At 42.2% G+C, this 17257-nt stretch overlaps 1 protein-coding gene across 5 annotated transcripts in view; it reads left to right on the top strand.

The window, feature by feature from the left end:
- celsr1a (cadherin EGF LAG seven-pass G-type receptor 1a) overlaps nt 1-17257 on the top strand; it is a 368062-nt gene that overhangs the window by 295633 nt on the left and 55172 nt on the right. For all 5 annotated transcript variants that reach the window (XM_073066355.1, XM_073066354.1, XM_073066352.1 and 2 more), the window contains 2 exons: nt 9198-9292; nt 12324-12533. In XM_073066355.1, the coding sequence (XP_072922456.1) occupies nt 9198-9292; nt 12324-12533 (305 nt within the window). The remainder of the gene's footprint in view (nt 1-9197; nt 9293-12323; nt 12534-17257) is intronic.

The following is a 17257-nucleotide window of genomic DNA, read 5'->3' as shown; positions in this document are numbered from 1 at the left end:
AACCAGGAAATCCCAAAGTTGTTGGTAGTGATCAGCATCCTTTTCCACAAGCTGTACTCTTTTTTTTTAACAGCATTCTCCAATATAATCAAAGGAAGTTAGTGATTTAATGAAGAATTCAGGTATTTGCAGATTATTTCCACTGCAAAATACTCTGTTACATGGGATGCGGCTGAGTTTTTAAGGACATACCTTCTTGCTAAGCCTTAATTTCTTCTGAGCAAACTAATCCTAAGATATTAATTTAATGAATTTATAATTAATTCAAAGCAATGTATATATTAAAATAAACAAACTATATAGCTAAACAAAATTTATTAAAATTACTTACTGCCCATTACGCCGCTGGCAATGAAGGTCCTCCATCTCTGGCGGTGTCAGGGTTTCCTTCATCGTGACAGTAGCTTCCTCTCAGTTTTCACTACTGTCAAACAGGCAAGTCCCGGGTGGTGTATCAGGAATACTGTTGCACTCAAATGTAGGAAGATTCTTTATTGCTGTTTCCGTAACATTTTAGTGTTACCATTCAGGGTTGACAGGCCTGAGTTGACCCCCTAAATCTGGAGGTCTGGTGGACCACTCTTAGTCTGCCTCTACCCTTTGACCTGCTGGGCGACTCTGCCAAGAGCCAAAGTCTGAAGTCAGTCTGACTCCAGCCGGCATAGCTCTCCGGGTCACTGGGGTGTGCGAGCCTCCAAACCCCATGACAAGGTTGTGATTCTCTTGGAGAATATTTAATATAGTTAGTACCTAAAGGTACTGGAGGCATGCTCCAAGTTCTAATTCCCACACTGATATATTTAAAATATTAGTTAAAATTGTGCATTGCCTTCCGGTTTGCTGTTTGCTTGAACTCCTCAGAGGTGATTGAATGCTTGCTCAGCCATCTTGGTGGCAATACAGTGGGTAGATGCCAGGGATTCCCTCGAATTAATGCCAAATGGCAGCCAATATATGGAGATCAGTCGTCGGCACTGCAGGGGTTGTTCAATCTTTGTGAGCATGTTTCTTTGCTGTAGCCAGCAGTCAGTAAAGTAGAAACTCCTTCTCTTCCTTCCCACTTCTTTGCACTGCTGCCATTTTGATGACTATTATACCATCTTCGTCGTTATTATGTGCCGAGCCGTTTGATGTAGGTGATCATGGTCTCTTGATCATGATCATTCTTGGCAAATTTTTCTACAGAAGTGGTTTGCCATTGCCTTCTTCTGGGCAGTGTCCTTACAAGACGGGTGACCCCAGCCATTATCATTACTCTTCAGAGATTGTCTACCTGGCATCAATGGTCGCATAGCCAGGGTTTGTGATATGCAACAGCTGTTCATATGACCATCCATTACCTGATCCCCTGGTTTTACATGACCCTGATCAGGTGCTACACCTTGCCCAAGTGTGACCTGCAGGCTAGTAGAGGGAAGGAGCACCCTACACCTCCTTTGGTAGAGATGTATCTCCACCCTACCATCTAAACTATTGTATACATTTCTCAATCTCCAATAGATCCATGCTACTGAAATTACACTCCAGGGCTCTTATTGATGTTTTTTGGGATGGTCATTGTTAATGCTCCATAAAACTAATTACAATGTTTGGCATTGGAACGATTGGATAATTTGAGTTCACATCTTAGTCAATACTAGTTTGCATGTGTATATTGACTCTTCTTTAAGTCTCAATATTCCAGGTATATGTCAGTACCTTCATGGACTCTTCAGTAATTGATTAAATAACTTGATCGAGAGTTAAACACAATTTGAGTTCAATGAATTTGTGCTGGCTGTGATTAGCCCATATTTTTTTACTTAACTTTCAGTTAAGGTGCGTGACCTTTCAGTACTGGTTGAATTGGATTCTTTGTTCCAGGTGTATGGACTGAGTAATATTTAACCATCACCATTTAAATTCCTAACATCTGTTGTTTGTTCAACTTGGGGTGGAAAGTAAGCTAACAAAAGTCACAATATGACCTGGGTTCACTAGCTGTGGTTAAACCTGCGCAGATCCTCACTGTTATGGAATATAATTCAAACAGTACAAGTGCAATAAAAGATATCCTGGAGTAAATAGTTGAAATTGAAATGAAAAAATTACAGTACTTGGAAAAAGAACAGTGTGTATTGAAGAAATGGAATATTTGAAAGTTTTTATCATGTCTGATGGAGACACAAGAGACTACAGAAGCTTGAATGTGGGGCATCAGCTGTAAGATCAGGGATCGATTCCCGCCGCTGCCTGTAAGAGTTTGTACATTCTTCCTGTGACCATGATTTCCTTCGAGTGCTCCGGTCCTTTCTCACATTCCAAAGACATCCGGTTCGGGTTAGTGAGCTGCAGGCATGCTTTGCTGGCACCAGAAATGTGGTGACACTCGTGGGCCTCCCTGCACATTTGTCGCTGATTTGATTTCATGCTAATGACATAGTTCAGTGTACGCTTCGATTTACGTGACAAATAAAGCTGACACAGTCTTTGATGGAAGTACTCAGTGGGTCAAGCAACATCTGTCTGCTTTGTTGCCTCTGTCCCTTTATAATGTCTACTTCTTGGCACAACAGCCTTAAGGATATAATGTCTACCTTGGACTTACTGTCACGTTTTCATGAAATACTACAGCATTCTTAATCAAATTATACACAATTAAATATACAGAGAACAAGAGTGAAGAACCTCAGATAAATTAGTGAGAGTTCATTCATTTGTAATAAATGTTGGTTCTTGATATTTTGATGTTTACAAGTTCAAAGTTAGCTTGATTACTAAATATAAGAAAATGAAATTATATACTATACTTCTAATGCAGGAAATCAGACTGAAATGGAAAATCCCTGAAGTACTTAATGTCAGGAAACATTTGTTGAGAGTGAGACGGTGTATGTGATTTGAACATTCTAACGGAAAATCTGGTACAGAAACCATCTGTTGCTTGGCCTGCCAAATATTCTTTCTTTGGAAGGGTCTCGGCCTGAAACGTCGACAGTGCTTCTCCTTATAGATGCTGCCTGGCCTGCTGTGTTCCACCAGCATTTCGTGTGTGTTGTTGTTTATTCTTTCTTTAACCCTATTTTGTTTAGAATCGTTAAAATCTTTTCTTGAAAAGGAGTCGATTTTTTTTTTAGGCAAAAAAAACCTAAGTGGGATGCTCTTATCTGAAAACTGCCAAAGAGGGGAACAGCCAAAAGTCTCTGTCCTTCACTATGTAATTCTTTATCCCTGTCAGCTAGAATTCACCATCCACATCTCAAGAGTCTGTGATCATCAGATCATCTCTGAGGCAACAGAAAATATTAAAGTTCAAAAGTTCAAAGCAAATTTATTATCAAAGTACATGTACAGATGTCACCATTTATGTACATATTGACTCTTTCTCTTGTGGGCATGCTCAATAAGTCTATGAAATAATAACCATAACAGAATCAATGAAATATTGGGCATTCAACCAAAGTGCAGAAGACTACAAACTGTGCAAATTCTAAAAGAAAGAAATAATAATTATAAGTAAACAAGCAATAAATATCGAGAACATGATAGGGCAAGTGAAGTTGAGTGAAGGTATGCCACTTGGTTCAAGAACCTGATGGTTGAGGGGTAGTAACTGTTCTTCACATGGTGGTTTGAGTCCTAAGGCTCCTGTACCACCTTCCTGATGACAGCAGTGAAAAGAGAGCATGTGTTGGGCAGTGGGGGTTCCTGAGGATGGATAGAGTTAAACAGAAGTACAGGACAGAAACAGGCCCTTCAACCCATCTAGTCAATGCCGACTTCATTTAAACTGCCTACTCCCATATCCTCCATATCTCTACTATCCATGTACTGTACCTATCCAAACTTCTCTTAAATGTTGAAATTGTTGTGCTGGCCGCTCATTCCACACTTTCATGACCCTCTGTGTGATGAAGTTTCCCCTCATGTTCCCCTGAAACTTCTCACCTTTCACCCTTAATGCATGATCTCTGGTTGTAGTCCCTCCCAACTTCAGTGGAAAAAGCCTGCTTGCATTTACCCTATCTGTACCTCTATCAAATCTCTCGATCTTCCAGGTTCTAAAGAATACAGTCCTAACCTATTCAATCTTTCCTTATAACTCAGGTCCTCCTGACCCGGCAATATCCTTGTAAATTTTCTCTGTAATCTTTCAACCTTATTTACATCTTTCCTGTAGGTAGGTGACAAAAACTGCACACTATGCTCCAAATTAGGCCTCACCAACATCTTGTACAACTTAAGCATAACATCCCATCTTCTGAACTCAGTACATTCATTTATGAAGGCCAATGTGCCAAAAGCTTTCTTTATGACCTTCTCTACCTGTGACACCACTTTCAATGAATTATGGACCTGCATTCCCAGATCCCTTTGTTCTACCACACTCCTCAGTGCCCTACCGTTCACTGTGTAAGACCTACCCTGGTTGGTCCTACTGAAGTGCAACACCTCACATTAGCCTGCATTAAATTCCATCTGCCATTTTTCAGCCCATTTTTCCAGCTGATGCAGATCCCTCTGCAAACCATGATAGCCTTCCTCACTCTCCACTATATCCATAATCTTGGTGTCATCAGCAAATTTGCTGATCCGGTTAACCACATTATCATCCAAATCATTGATATGGATAACAATCAACAAAGGACCCAACACCAGTCCCTGCAGCATACCACTAATCACAGGCCTCCAGTCAGAGAGACAACCCCCTACTACCACTCTCTGGCTTCTCCTACAAAGCCAATGTCCAATCCCATCTACTACCTCATCCTGATTGCTAAGCAACTCAGCCCTCTAGACCAGTCACTCATGCGAGCCCTTGTCAAGTGTCTTACTAAAGTCTATGTAGATAACATCCACTGCCTTGCCTTCATCCACTTTCCTAGTAACTTCCTCAAAAAACTATAAGATTGGTTAGATGTGACCTACCACACACAAAGCCATGGTGACTATCCTTAATCAGTCCACATCTATCCAAATACTTATATATTTGGTTCTTAGAATATCTCCCCACAGCTGATGTCAGACTCACCAGCCTATAATCTCCTGGTTTCTTTTTAAAGCTTTTTAAAACAACAGAACAACATTGGCTGCCCTCCGATCCTCCGGTACCTCTCCTGATGCTAAGGATAATTTAAATATCTCTGCTAGGGCCCCAGAAATTTGTGCACCTTGTCAGGCCCTGGGAATTTATCCACCCTGATTTGTCTTAGGGAAATACCTCACCCTCTGTAATCTGTACAGGGTCCATGAAATTAATCCTGCTTTGCCTCATTTCTATAGACTCTGTAACTGTCTCCCGAATAAATACAGATGCAAAGAATGCATTTAAAATCTCCCCCATCCGTTTTGGCTCCACATGTGGATTGCCATTCTGATCTTCCAGAGGAGTGATTTTTGTACAATCCTTTTGCTCTTAACATATCTGTAGAAGCCCTTAGGATTCTCCTTCACCTTGTTTGCTAGAGCAACTTCATGCCTACTTTTAGCATTCCTGATTTCCTGTTGCCTGGACAGAGACCTCTGGCTGTTCACCCTCTCACTTAAGAATGTTGGGGACTTGACCCAAGATGTCCCAGACTCTGACACCCAGGAAGCAATGTACCATCCAGGAATCTCATTCTTGCCCACAGAACCTCCTGTCCATTCCTCTAACGATTTCCCTATCACCACAGAGTGCCAATTCTCCCCCCTTCCCTTCTGAGTCACGGAGCCAGACTCGGTGCCAGAGACACGACCACTGTGACTTTCCTTTGTTCAGTCAACCCCCCCCCTCCCCCAAACAGTATCCAAAGTGTTCGGGGGGTGGCCAAATGGGTATTCTGCACTGGCTCCTTAACCATTTTCCCCTTTCCAACTGTCACCCATTTTCCAGTGTCCTGCACCTTGGGTGTAACTACCTCTCTTTATGTCCTACCTATCACCCCCTCAGTCTCCCAAATGGTCCAGAGTTCATCCATTCCCAGCTCCAACGCTTTAACTTGGACTGGCAGAAGCTGCAGCTGGATGCACTTCTCGCAGCTGTAGTCATCAGGGACACCGGAGGTCTCCCTGCCTTCACACATCCTGCAAGAGGAGCATTCCACTATCCTGCCCAACATCTCTACTGTCCTAACTGAGCAGATATAAAGAAGTGAAGGGAAAAAAATGAACCTAGAGCGTTTTTTTTCTTTGCTTTCTATGAAGACTTTCTTCGCTGATACCTTGAAGAGCTGAACCTTCAAGATCACCACTCTGACTCTGTCCACTCAGATGATGGCTGCCGCGCTTGCCGCTGCCTTCCTTTAATTTGCGCTTGCCAATCAATCCCAACGTGGATTGGTCTGTGGTCAGAGCTCAATTACGCTGCCACATTCTGCTGACTTTTTCTACTCGGGCAGTGGACCTGAGTGAAATACCCTCATTTAAACTATCAGTGTGACAGTTGTATATTGACTTGCATACAATTTGTTTTCAGCGTGTTTGGTTGCATTGATGCAACATTAAAATATATTTTAAATCAAACAGTTGATAAAGTGCATTCACTTATAAATCTGTCAAAATGTGGGAACTCTTGAATGAATTTGAATGGCGAGCAAGCTGACTGGAGTTAAGTGCAATCTGTGACAGACATTGTGACAGACATTTTTATTTTTTAAAAAATCAATGCACCCAGAGGTGTCCATCAGCAGTTAAATGTTCTCTTTAATCAATGGGCAACAGCTCCAACAGAGGCTTTACAGCAACTTTAAATTCTTCTGTTTGGATTCCATATGCATTGCTGCCAGAAATTGAGGTTAATTCATAGATGTTATTTTCATGCATAAAATTGTTAATTGTTAAGATATCGAATATTCTCCTCCAGGCTGGATCTCCCCGAAACTTTGTCATCCTTTCCCTCACACACATTTCTACAGCCTTGGTCTAACAGTTCCCTAAGCCAATATCATTGGGACCTCTTCTGGGAAGGGTATGACTGTTCAAAAGTGAGGGGTTACAGCTGAACTTGTGTGCAGGTTTTCTGGAGTTGTTGGGGAGGGTTCAAACAAGGGATGGGAACCAGAGTGGTATATCAGAGGATGGGGCAGTTGTTGTAAAAGTACATGCAACCTGTAGAGAGACTATGAGGAAGGAGGCCTCTGTTAGTCAGCATCTACCGTGGATATTACATCCTAGCTGCCTAAGTACACAAGCCTGGGCAGTACGATATGGAGCAAGCTTCCCCTCTCTACACATCTGATGAACCCAAAGGAGTGGTAGTGACCAATACAGTTTGGCACCAGCGGTGTCTCAGGAGTAGTCAATCAGCATTGAAATCAATATAGGACTGCCTTTACTTCCAAAGCCTTCCCGTAAGTGGGTATAGCAGCAAGCCAGTGGAGATTTGAGATCAGAGTTTTCCTTCTCCTAGATGAGCTGCCAACCATGGCTGACAAGCCCCACCTGCCCAAAATGACTGGTTTTAAGATGCCAGTAACCCACCTTTTTCTCTTCTTCTGTCAGTCGAAACAGTTGTACCGGGCTTAGTAGCTAAGCCACACCTGAAGGCCAGGAGCAGGGCTTGGTTGTCGGAGAGCATTTGAGTAACATGCCATTGGGAACATTTAATACACGTTAGGAGCTTATCACCACTACCACCCCTGGCTATAATAACCTTAAGGAAACTGTTAGGAAGGAGAGATATCCTGGGATGGGCATAATTACTGTCAGTTGGATGGGTTGAAGTGTCTACTTAACAAGAGAAGCAGCAGGAACATGGATGATCAACTTATGGAATGGGCCATTACAAAGATTTGGATGTCACAAGGGCAGGGATGGCTGCAGGATGTTCTGGAGTTGAGGGGTTTCAAAAGGAGCAAGGGAGGGAGGTAAAAGAGGTGGGAAGTGGCATTGCTAATCAGGGATAGTATCGCAAATGCAGGAAGGGAGGACGTCCGTGTGGGTGGAAGATAGAAATTCTATTGGACAGATGCCATATAGCAACAGAGACACTGAGGTGCCGTTCAGGAGGCAAAAATAATAGGGTTTTTTTTTTGTCATGGATGACTTCATCTTCCCTGATACTGATTGGCACCTACTTAGTGAAAAAGGTTTAGGTGGGGCGGAATTTGTTAGGTGTGTCCAGGAATTATTCCAGACACAATATGTAGACAGGCTGACTCAAGTTGAGGCCTTCCTGGATCCGGTACTAAGCAATGAACCTGGTCAGGTGACTGATCTCTCAGCAAGTGAGCATTTTGAAGATGGTGACTACAAATCCCTGACCTTTACCATAGCCTTGGACAGGGATAGGAGCAGACAGTATGGGAAGGTATTGTCTTGGGGAATTATGCTATGAGGCAGGAACTTGGGAGCATGGATTTGGAACCAATATACTTGGAAATGCACAGCAGAAATGTGGAGGTTGTTTAGAGAGCACTTGCATGGGACTCTACCATTGAGGTACAGTAGGCTGAAGGAACCACGTATGATTGAAGATGTGAAACATCCAGACAGGAGGAAGAAAGAAGTATACTTAAGGTTGAGGAAGATAAGCTCTTGAGAGTTAAAGGTTAGCTGGGAAGGAGCTTAAGAATGGATTTAGGAGAGCGTGAAGGGGACATGAGATGTAGGGTTAAGGAAAACTCCAAGGTGTTCCACATCTACGTGAAGAACAGGAAGATGACTGAAGTCAGGGCAAGACCATTCAGAGATTAAAAAAAGGCTGATAGGTGAAAGCATGTCTTTTGAGGATAGGACAAGTGAGCTAGGGTTTTTCTCTTTGTAGAGAAGGATGAAGAGAGGTGTCTTGATAGATATGAGACATAGACAGAGTGGACAGCCAGAGACTTTTTCCCAAGATGGAAATGGCTCACACAGAAGAGCATAACTTTAAAGTTTTTAGAGGAAAGTATAGAGGCAATGTCAGAGGTAGGTTTTTTTTCACAGACTGGTAGGTGAATGGACCGTACTGGTGGTAGAGGCAGATCTATACATTAGGGACATTTAAGAGATTTTTAGACAGACACATAGATAAAACAAAAATGGCAGGCTATGTGACAGGGAAGGGTAGGAAGACTTGCCACAACATCATGGGCCAAAGAGCTTGTACTGTGCTGTAATATTGCATGTTCTGGACAAACGATTACATTGGCTGTAACGTGTCTGGTTGTCACCTTGAAGGTGTTTCAATGTACTGTTTGTTATTAAAGTAATGACCAATGGCTCAGTGGTAATCAGGTCTCAATTTTGCTTTACAGGCACTGCAATTCGTCACTGCAATGAAGAGAAAGGCTGGCTTCCCCCTGACCTTTTCAACTGTACCACGCTTACCTTCATTCAGCTCAAGTCTATTGTAGGTCCTTTTATTGTACTTGTCAGTGCAGCCACTAATACAGTAATATAAAAATAAAATATTGCAGAAGCTGCAGATCTGAATTAAAAACAGAATACACTGAAAGGCATGTAGCATCTATGCAGGGAGATTTAGATAATTTCAATGAATTGGCAAGTGGCTTTGCCTTTCTCAGATTTCTGGGTACGATGTGATTTCTCCTTCCTCCGACAGTACTTTGTGATGTAGTCTGTTTGTCCTCATAGATTGCAGGAAATATGCCCTACTTGACTTCAGCTGCAGGGACCAGTAAAGCAGCTGAATAAACCCTTGCTGCAAATCAAGACTTTTTTTTGTATCATTTTCACAATTTTTTTCCATTCTCACCGATGATAAATCTTCCCATCGTGCCATGTGTGCTATCTAGCAGCAACTCCATTTTCTCTGAGCAGTCATTGACATATATTTCTGCTCAGGCGTTTCAACTGATGCTTTTCGGTCCCTCAAAACAATACCTTCCTTTTGTGCTTTTACAAGGTAGGTTAGAACAAATATCAGTCTGAAGTTTTTGGAGAATCATTATCTTTCAATGCCTCTCATCAATGTCTATTCATGCTTCTTGCAACAGAGGGCCAGAGCCCGTAATCGAGAAACCTGATGATATCTTCCAAGCTGACACTTTGTTTTGTTACAATTAGTGGTAATAGAATAGCACTGCAGACTATCTTAAAGATGCTTTTGCATGTGGCATAAAGTTTGTGATCTTCATTTGTAAATACATGGAACAATGTTGTAAGGGTTCCCTGCGTAAATCCTCTGTGTGCCATTTTGTAAGTTCTCTTGGCTACCAGCATTTAGATTAGCAGCTGCAAATATGGAGGCAAAGAAATCCACTGGAACACATAAGCACTCTTGCAGTTAGAGGGGAACATTGCTGTTTAAAGAATGGGTGCTTGATTGATTGGGGTAAATCTTGCCCAGGCTGAGAGGGACCTGGATAGGGTTTGAACAGGAACATCCACAGAAGGCATGAAGTGTGACCACAGCAATACACACAAAATGCTGGAGGAGCTCAGCAGGTCAGTCAGAGTTAGCGTTTCGGGCTGAGGCCCTTCATCATGACTGGAAGTAAAGAGGGAAGACGCCAGAATAAAAAGGTGGGAGGAAAGGGAAGGAGGACAAGCTAGGAGGTGGTAGGTGAAGCCAGGTGGGTGGAAAGGGTAATGGAATGGAGAAGCATAGTAGGATGGACCATGAGGGAAAGGGAAGGAGGAGGGGCACCAGGCAGAGATGATAGACAGGTGAGGGGAAGAGGTAAGAGGCCACAGTAGGGAATAGACGAGGGAAGGAGGTGGGAAAATATTACCAGAAGGGGAAAGCAGCGTTCGTGCAATCAGGTTGGCGGCTACCTAGACGGACTATGAGGTGTGGCTCTTCCACCCTGAGAGTGGCCTCTTCATGGCAAAAGATGGATGGCATGGAGCAAGATGTCACAACAGGAATGGGGATAGGAATCCAAACGTTTGGCCACCAGGAAATTCTGCTTTTGGCAAATGGAGCAGAGGTGCTGGACAAAGCAGTCCCCCAATTTATGTTGGGTCTTACCGATGTAAAGGGGAGGGCGCATCACCAGAATCAATAGATGAGCCAATAAGATTTGCAAGTGAAGCATTGCTTCACCTGGATGGACTGTTTGGGGCCACAATAATCCCCCAGGCTATATATCTCACCTCTCCTTGCTCATTGCTTCTATGGGATAAAGGGGACATGGATGAGGTGTTCGTTCTCAGAGTTAGGGTGGCAATGAGCAGAAACCAATGAGATGTCGAGAAATCAGTAGCAGCAGCCTGCACATATCCTGAGGCTAAGAAGTAGAAAGTGATTCTGAATTTGAGGTCCACAGGTAAAACCATTCAAGCACCTGTGAAAGCTTGTCTTTCATATAGCAATTTGCAGTGAAGACGAAGAATGCATTTTGAGTGTTGACACCTAAATTCACTGATCAGAAGAAATAAGGCTGTCAAACCTGGTTGTTCTATGAGTAAATAAGAACTATTGTTTTTCACACTATTGAGTTCAAAGATCACATGGGTGAATAATTTGGGCCATTTCACCATTGTTGGCTTCACTTTAGTAAGGCTCACATGAGTACAAAGGGGCTGAGGCGAGCAAAAGTCCTGGAAGAAATGCAGAACTTGAATATCCTTCTGAGTGTTCGGACATGCATACATGTGCAAAAGATCTCTGACTTTCAGTTTAAGCTAATTTGCAGCTTAATTACAAATACTATTCCCCTTGTCCCAATGAGGGGGCTTAATCTGAAATGTCAACTCTCCATTTCCCTCCATAGATGCTGCCTGCTTCACTGAGTTCCTCCAGTATTTAAAATATTATTCTAGATTTCCAAATGTGCTACATTTCTTGTGTTTCCATTTCCTTCAGAGTTGTACAGGACATTTCCAGGCCCCGGGAATTATTAAGGGAATGCTGTGCAGTCAGAGTGTTGATTGCACAGTCCAATAACATACTAAATCATGCCGATGTGGATGTAAGAGAAGCCATGCTAATACATGATGCAGAGCAGCACAATTTTCCAAGGATCCTTTTAATTAATTATTCATAAGTCAGCAGCAAGGGAAGTATATTAACTGGTCATTTAATCTTGAGGGAATATTTTTGCATGCAAATTAGCTGCAGCATTCTGTGATTTTAAAAGTCTTTATGTACTTCATCCTCTGTTTGGTCGTGCATTTTAAATACCAGAAGACATAGGATCAGAATTCTGCCATTCAGCCTGTTGAGTGTGATCTGCCATTCCATCATGGCTGATTTATCATTCTTCCCAACCCCATTCCCCAGGAAGACCATATGGCATAGGGGCAGAATTAGGGCATTCAGTGCATTGAGTCTGCTCTGCCGTTCCGTCATGGATGATTCAATGACATGGAGGCAAGAGAATGCTGAATTTATAAATGTAGGCCATTGTTTTTTCAGATTGATCTTCTGGTTTTCGGTTGTGATGTCAATGATTTTTTTTGCATTCTTTAAATAGATGGAAAAACTCCATCGCAATGAAACCAAGATGGATACATATAATTCAAAGAAACTTGCCAGCATGCTAGAGAATGCCACCAAGCACACACCAACATATTATGGGAATGATGTGAAAATAGCCTACGAGCTGATAAAGAGGATTCTTCAGTATGAAGGAAACCAACAGGACTTCGAACTAGCAGCAACTCAGGATGTAGAGTTTAATGAGGTTGGTATACTGCTGCGTTGTTTATTTTTATATCCTTATATGACAGAGAACATTAGGTAAATGCAATCCTTACATACGAGCATTCTCTCACTCTCACGCTCACATTCACACACCCCTTGTCAATCTGCTGTCGTTGTGCTGAGTGTACACATTTCAATGTCTTTTCGATATGTTCAAATGAAGGGTCCACGATCCGCTCAGTTTGGCTTTTGGCCCGCCATACGTGGCGGAACATTCCACTTCTTTAGTGATGATAATGGCATCCGTCTGTCTGGAGGGCAATGAAAAAAGACCTCTCCAGGGCGCAAGCCTGGGCAGAAGGTATGGAGATCTTGGGATGCCTAGTCATCAAGATCCCCGACTCAGCCTCGCTTGTGTAGTCCAAAGCAATACGTTTGGCACCAGCTTGGATGCAGGAGCTGCAGGAAGGACATTCAGCGGCCTCCACCCACCTCAGGGGCTCCACTCTGGATTTTCTGTCCAGGTTTACTCCCGCAGCCTTCATCTCTCCCAAGGCTTTAGTAATGGGGATAGGCATATGTTTTTGGCCTGCTGCATTTAATATAGATACTTCTGTTTATTTGGTAATATAGTTGTAAATCCATTGTGTGGTGCATCATGTTCTAATTTGTGTGTAGTCTGAAGTGAACTTTGTTGGTATTCAAAGATGGTATGGCCTGGTGTGAAAAATGGAGGTGAATGCCCTCAGTACAGGAGAGAGAGAGATAGGAACTGAGAGGTGTTCACACTGGACAAGAATAAATACGGAGTGATTATTGTGTTTACTTCTAAATATCATTTTGTAAATATTGGCATTTTTCTTTTCACTACAGTCGGCCCTCCTTATCCGCAAATTCCGCATGCGCAGATTCAACCAACCGCGAATTGTGAATACCCGAAGTGCTCTTCCAGCACTTGTTCGAGCATATACAGACCTTTCTTTCTTGTCATTATTCCCTAAACAATGCAGTATAACAACTATTTTACATAGCATTTACATTGTATTAGGTATTAAAAGTAATCTAGAGATGATTTAAATTATACGGGAGAATGTGCGTGGGTAATCGTGGATCGGGATCCAAAAAAAAATCGGAAGTTCTCTTACTAAGTAAGTCGGAACAGGTACATATGGTATTATTTAGCGTCAGTTGGTTAAACGTCTGTCTAAGTATATAGTACCGGTATATATTTTACCTTTCTATGCATATAAAACAGTTAAGAACGTATATTTCAGCGCCGGGATCGGGAACAGAATTTCCCGAGTTCGATCGAGTGACAGACCGCTCCTGAGTGCACTCTCCACTGTGCTGGGTTGATGTGGAGGATCAAAAACCCAAAACCCCAAAACCCAATAATTAAACCACTGCATTGCTTAGTAATAATTGTAGCTTTCATCGACGCAGAGCCTTTCTCACTTTATCCTTTAAAATTGTTCCGATCATTGACCGACATAGCCTAACGCTTTTCCAATGACTGGTGGCGTTTCACCTCTTTCCAATCGCTTTATTATTTCCACTTTATTTTCAATCGTGATCGTGATTATTTTCGTGAACAGAAACACTGCGGATTCAGAGTTCTGCCGCCAAGTCCTAATGTCCACCACACTGAGACAGGTTAAATAAGGTCTGGGGTTCCGCTGGGTCCTAGGATCCACCGCATTGAGACAGGTTGAATAAAGGACTTGAGCATCCGCGAATTTTGGTATCTGTGCGGGGTCCCGGAACCAATCCCTCGTGGATAAGGAGGGCCGACTGTACTTTCACTAATTTTTGTATGTTTGATTTTTGATGCACATAATGAACACCGTTGCACTAAACTGCTCGGGGACTCCAGCCACTTTTTTTTTGGTCATAACCAACCTAACAGCAGATGCTCATTTCTCTTAAGGCTTCCTGTTGCTCACTGCATCTGTGAGTTATTTTTCAAGCTTTTCTAAAGAAGGGAATTTCGACTATTTTTCCCACAGTCTTCTACTCCAATACAGACATAATCTTTCCAATCAGTAATATACTGCAGCAATCTAAGCAAAAGTTCATGGTATGTTTTCATTTCATTTCATTTCTCTGGAGATGCATTGAGCAAACTTTATGTTCGGAACATACAAATTCTTCACCCTTGACAGACTCCTGCCAGATAGTTTGTAATCTTCTGATTTTCCTTTGATAATTTTGTTCAAAGATTTTGTCAGGGTATTGTATTTATTGCTAGTCTGAGACATTGGTCTTGGCAGATTTTCATATCCAATAAGTTAAATAGTTCTAAGGCAGGTTTTAACTTTATTTTATTCCATGTCCTTGCATTTCTTTCCTCCCTTGCCTCGAAAATGCAGTTATAAAGTAGATTAACCTGTCTATTGGTGGCTTCAGTAGTAAATCCCAAGGATTAAATGGAACATCTCGAAACAAAAGATGCAGAAATCTATCTGGCATGGTAAAAGAAAATTGCAAAGGTGAACAGCATGGTAGTGTAGTGGTTAGCACAACGCTTTACAGTACCAGTAACCAGGGTTCAATTTCCGTCATTGCCTGTAAGGAGTCTGTATGTTCTCCCCGTGATTGCATGGGTCACCTCCGGGTGCTCAGGTTTCTCCTCCCACATTCCAAAGATGTACCAGTTGCCCTGTGATTAGGCTAGGGGTAAACTGGGGGAATTGCTGGATGGCGTGCTCAATGGGACAGAAGGGTCTACTCTGCACTGTATCGCTAAATAAAATAAAAAATAAAAATTAAATTTAAAAAAAACACTTAATGGCCCAGATTTGGCTGGGTTTGGTCAGCTATTCTGTGCTGAATTTCCAGTCTCTCTGAACAAGACTTTGGATGAACATGCAAATCCCAAAGTTACTGATCAGCCTCCTCTACCAATTTTCAAAGGTGTTTTCTTTATATTGCCCTGTTTTCTGTAACTTTCTATCCTGGTCTCAGCAACATGATTCAGGTCAGGAGAATCTTAAGTAACAACATCATGCAAATATGTAAATTCACAAGATCTCAGTTCAGATCTTAATCATTAACCCTGTTATCAGCATTAATGGTCTCAATGTGCTGCCCAGCTCTTTCCTCATTACTGCTCAAGGAGATACATTTGTCATGTTTACCCAAAGACGACTTGCAGCTGGAGCTGCTGCCTCTAAAATCTGTCGTAACTGATGTTTTGTTTTGCTGCAATTGAATTAAATTGGTGTATTTTGTAGGTTATTTTAAGCTGAGTAACTACTGGGAAAATCTAGAGGTTTGGGCTTTATGTAAAATGTGACTTCATTCAATCTGTTATTTTCTCATTTGTTGTAAATCTGTGGTCAAAGTCAATTGCTCGACTGTGTTTCAAGTTCAAGTGCACTTCAGTCTTGTGGATGATTTTTCCGATTTTTCCTGAGAAACAATTTCTTATCATGATGCAACATTTTATAACACTGGGACTTTCTAACTGTGCACGTACAGCTGCAAAAGGACAAACTGAATCAGTATTTTCCATCCGTCTTCACTGTGGAAGACACTAGCAGTATGCCGGAAGTTTGAGAGTGCCACGGGTCAGAAGTGAAGTCTGTGAAGTTGCCATTAGTAGGGAGAAGGTTCTTGGGAAACTGATGGTCTGAAGGTAGATAAGTCACCTGGACCAGATGGTTTACACTTCAGGGTTCTAAAAGAAGTGGCTGAAGAGATTGTGGAGGTATTGGTAATGATCTTTCAAGAATCATTTGATTCTGGCATGGTTCTGGAGGAATGGAAAATTGCAAATGTCACCCCACTCTTCAAGAAGGGTGAGGGGCAGAAGAAAGGAAATTATAGGCCAGTTGGACTGACCTCAAAAGTTGGGAAGCTGTTGGAGTCGATTGTTAAGGATGCGGTTTTGGGATACTTGGAGGCACATAGACAGTAGCCCATAGTCAGCATGGTTTCCTCAAGGGAAGTTTTTCCCTGACAAATCTGTTGGAATTCTTTGAAGGGGTAGTAAGAGGGATATACAAAGGAGAATCAGTGGATGATGTGCACTTGGAGTTTCAGAAGGCCTTTGTCAAGGTGCCACACATGAGGCTGCTTAACAAGTTAAGAACCCATGGTATTACAGGAAAGATACTAGCACAGCTAAAGCATTGGCTGGTTGGCAGGAGGCAAAGAGTGGGAATAAAGGGAGCCTTTTCTGATTGGCTACCAGTGACCACAGGGGCCTGTGCCTGGACCACTTATTTTTACATTATATGTCAGTGATTTGGATGATAAGATGGATGGCTTTGTGGCCAAGTTTGTGAACAATACGAAAATAGATGGAAGGCCAGGTAGTTTTGAGTAAGTAGAGAGGCTTCAAAAGGACTTAGATTAGGGGAATGGGCAAAGAAGTGGCGGATGGAATACAGTGTTGGGAAGTGTATGGTCATTGATTTTGGTAGGAAAAATGAAAGGGTTGACTATTTTCTAAATAGAGAGAAAATTCAAAAAACTGAGGCACTTGGGAGTTGGTAGTCCTTGTGAAGGATTCCCTACAGATTAATTTGCAGGTTGAATTGGTGGTGAGGAAGGCAAATGCGATGTTAGCATTCATTTCGAGAGGACTGGAAACTAAAAGCAAGGATGTAATGTTGAAGCTTTATAAAGCACTGGTGAAGCCTCACTTGGAGTATTGTGAGCAGTTATTGGCCCCTTATCTAAGAAAGGATGTGTTGATAATTGGAGAGGGTTCAAAGGACATTTAGGAAAATGTGTGTTATTGAAAGGCTTGTCACATGT

Source organism: Hemitrygon akajei, chromosome 14, assembly GCF_048418815.1.
Source record: "Hemitrygon akajei chromosome 14, sHemAka1.3, whole genome shotgun sequence".
Taxonomy (NCBI): Eukaryota; Metazoa; Chordata; class Chondrichthyes; order Myliobatiformes; family Dasyatidae; genus Hemitrygon; species Hemitrygon akajei.
Note: the sequence above shows the minus strand (reverse complement) of the source record. Positions and strands in the feature narration are given on the sequence as shown.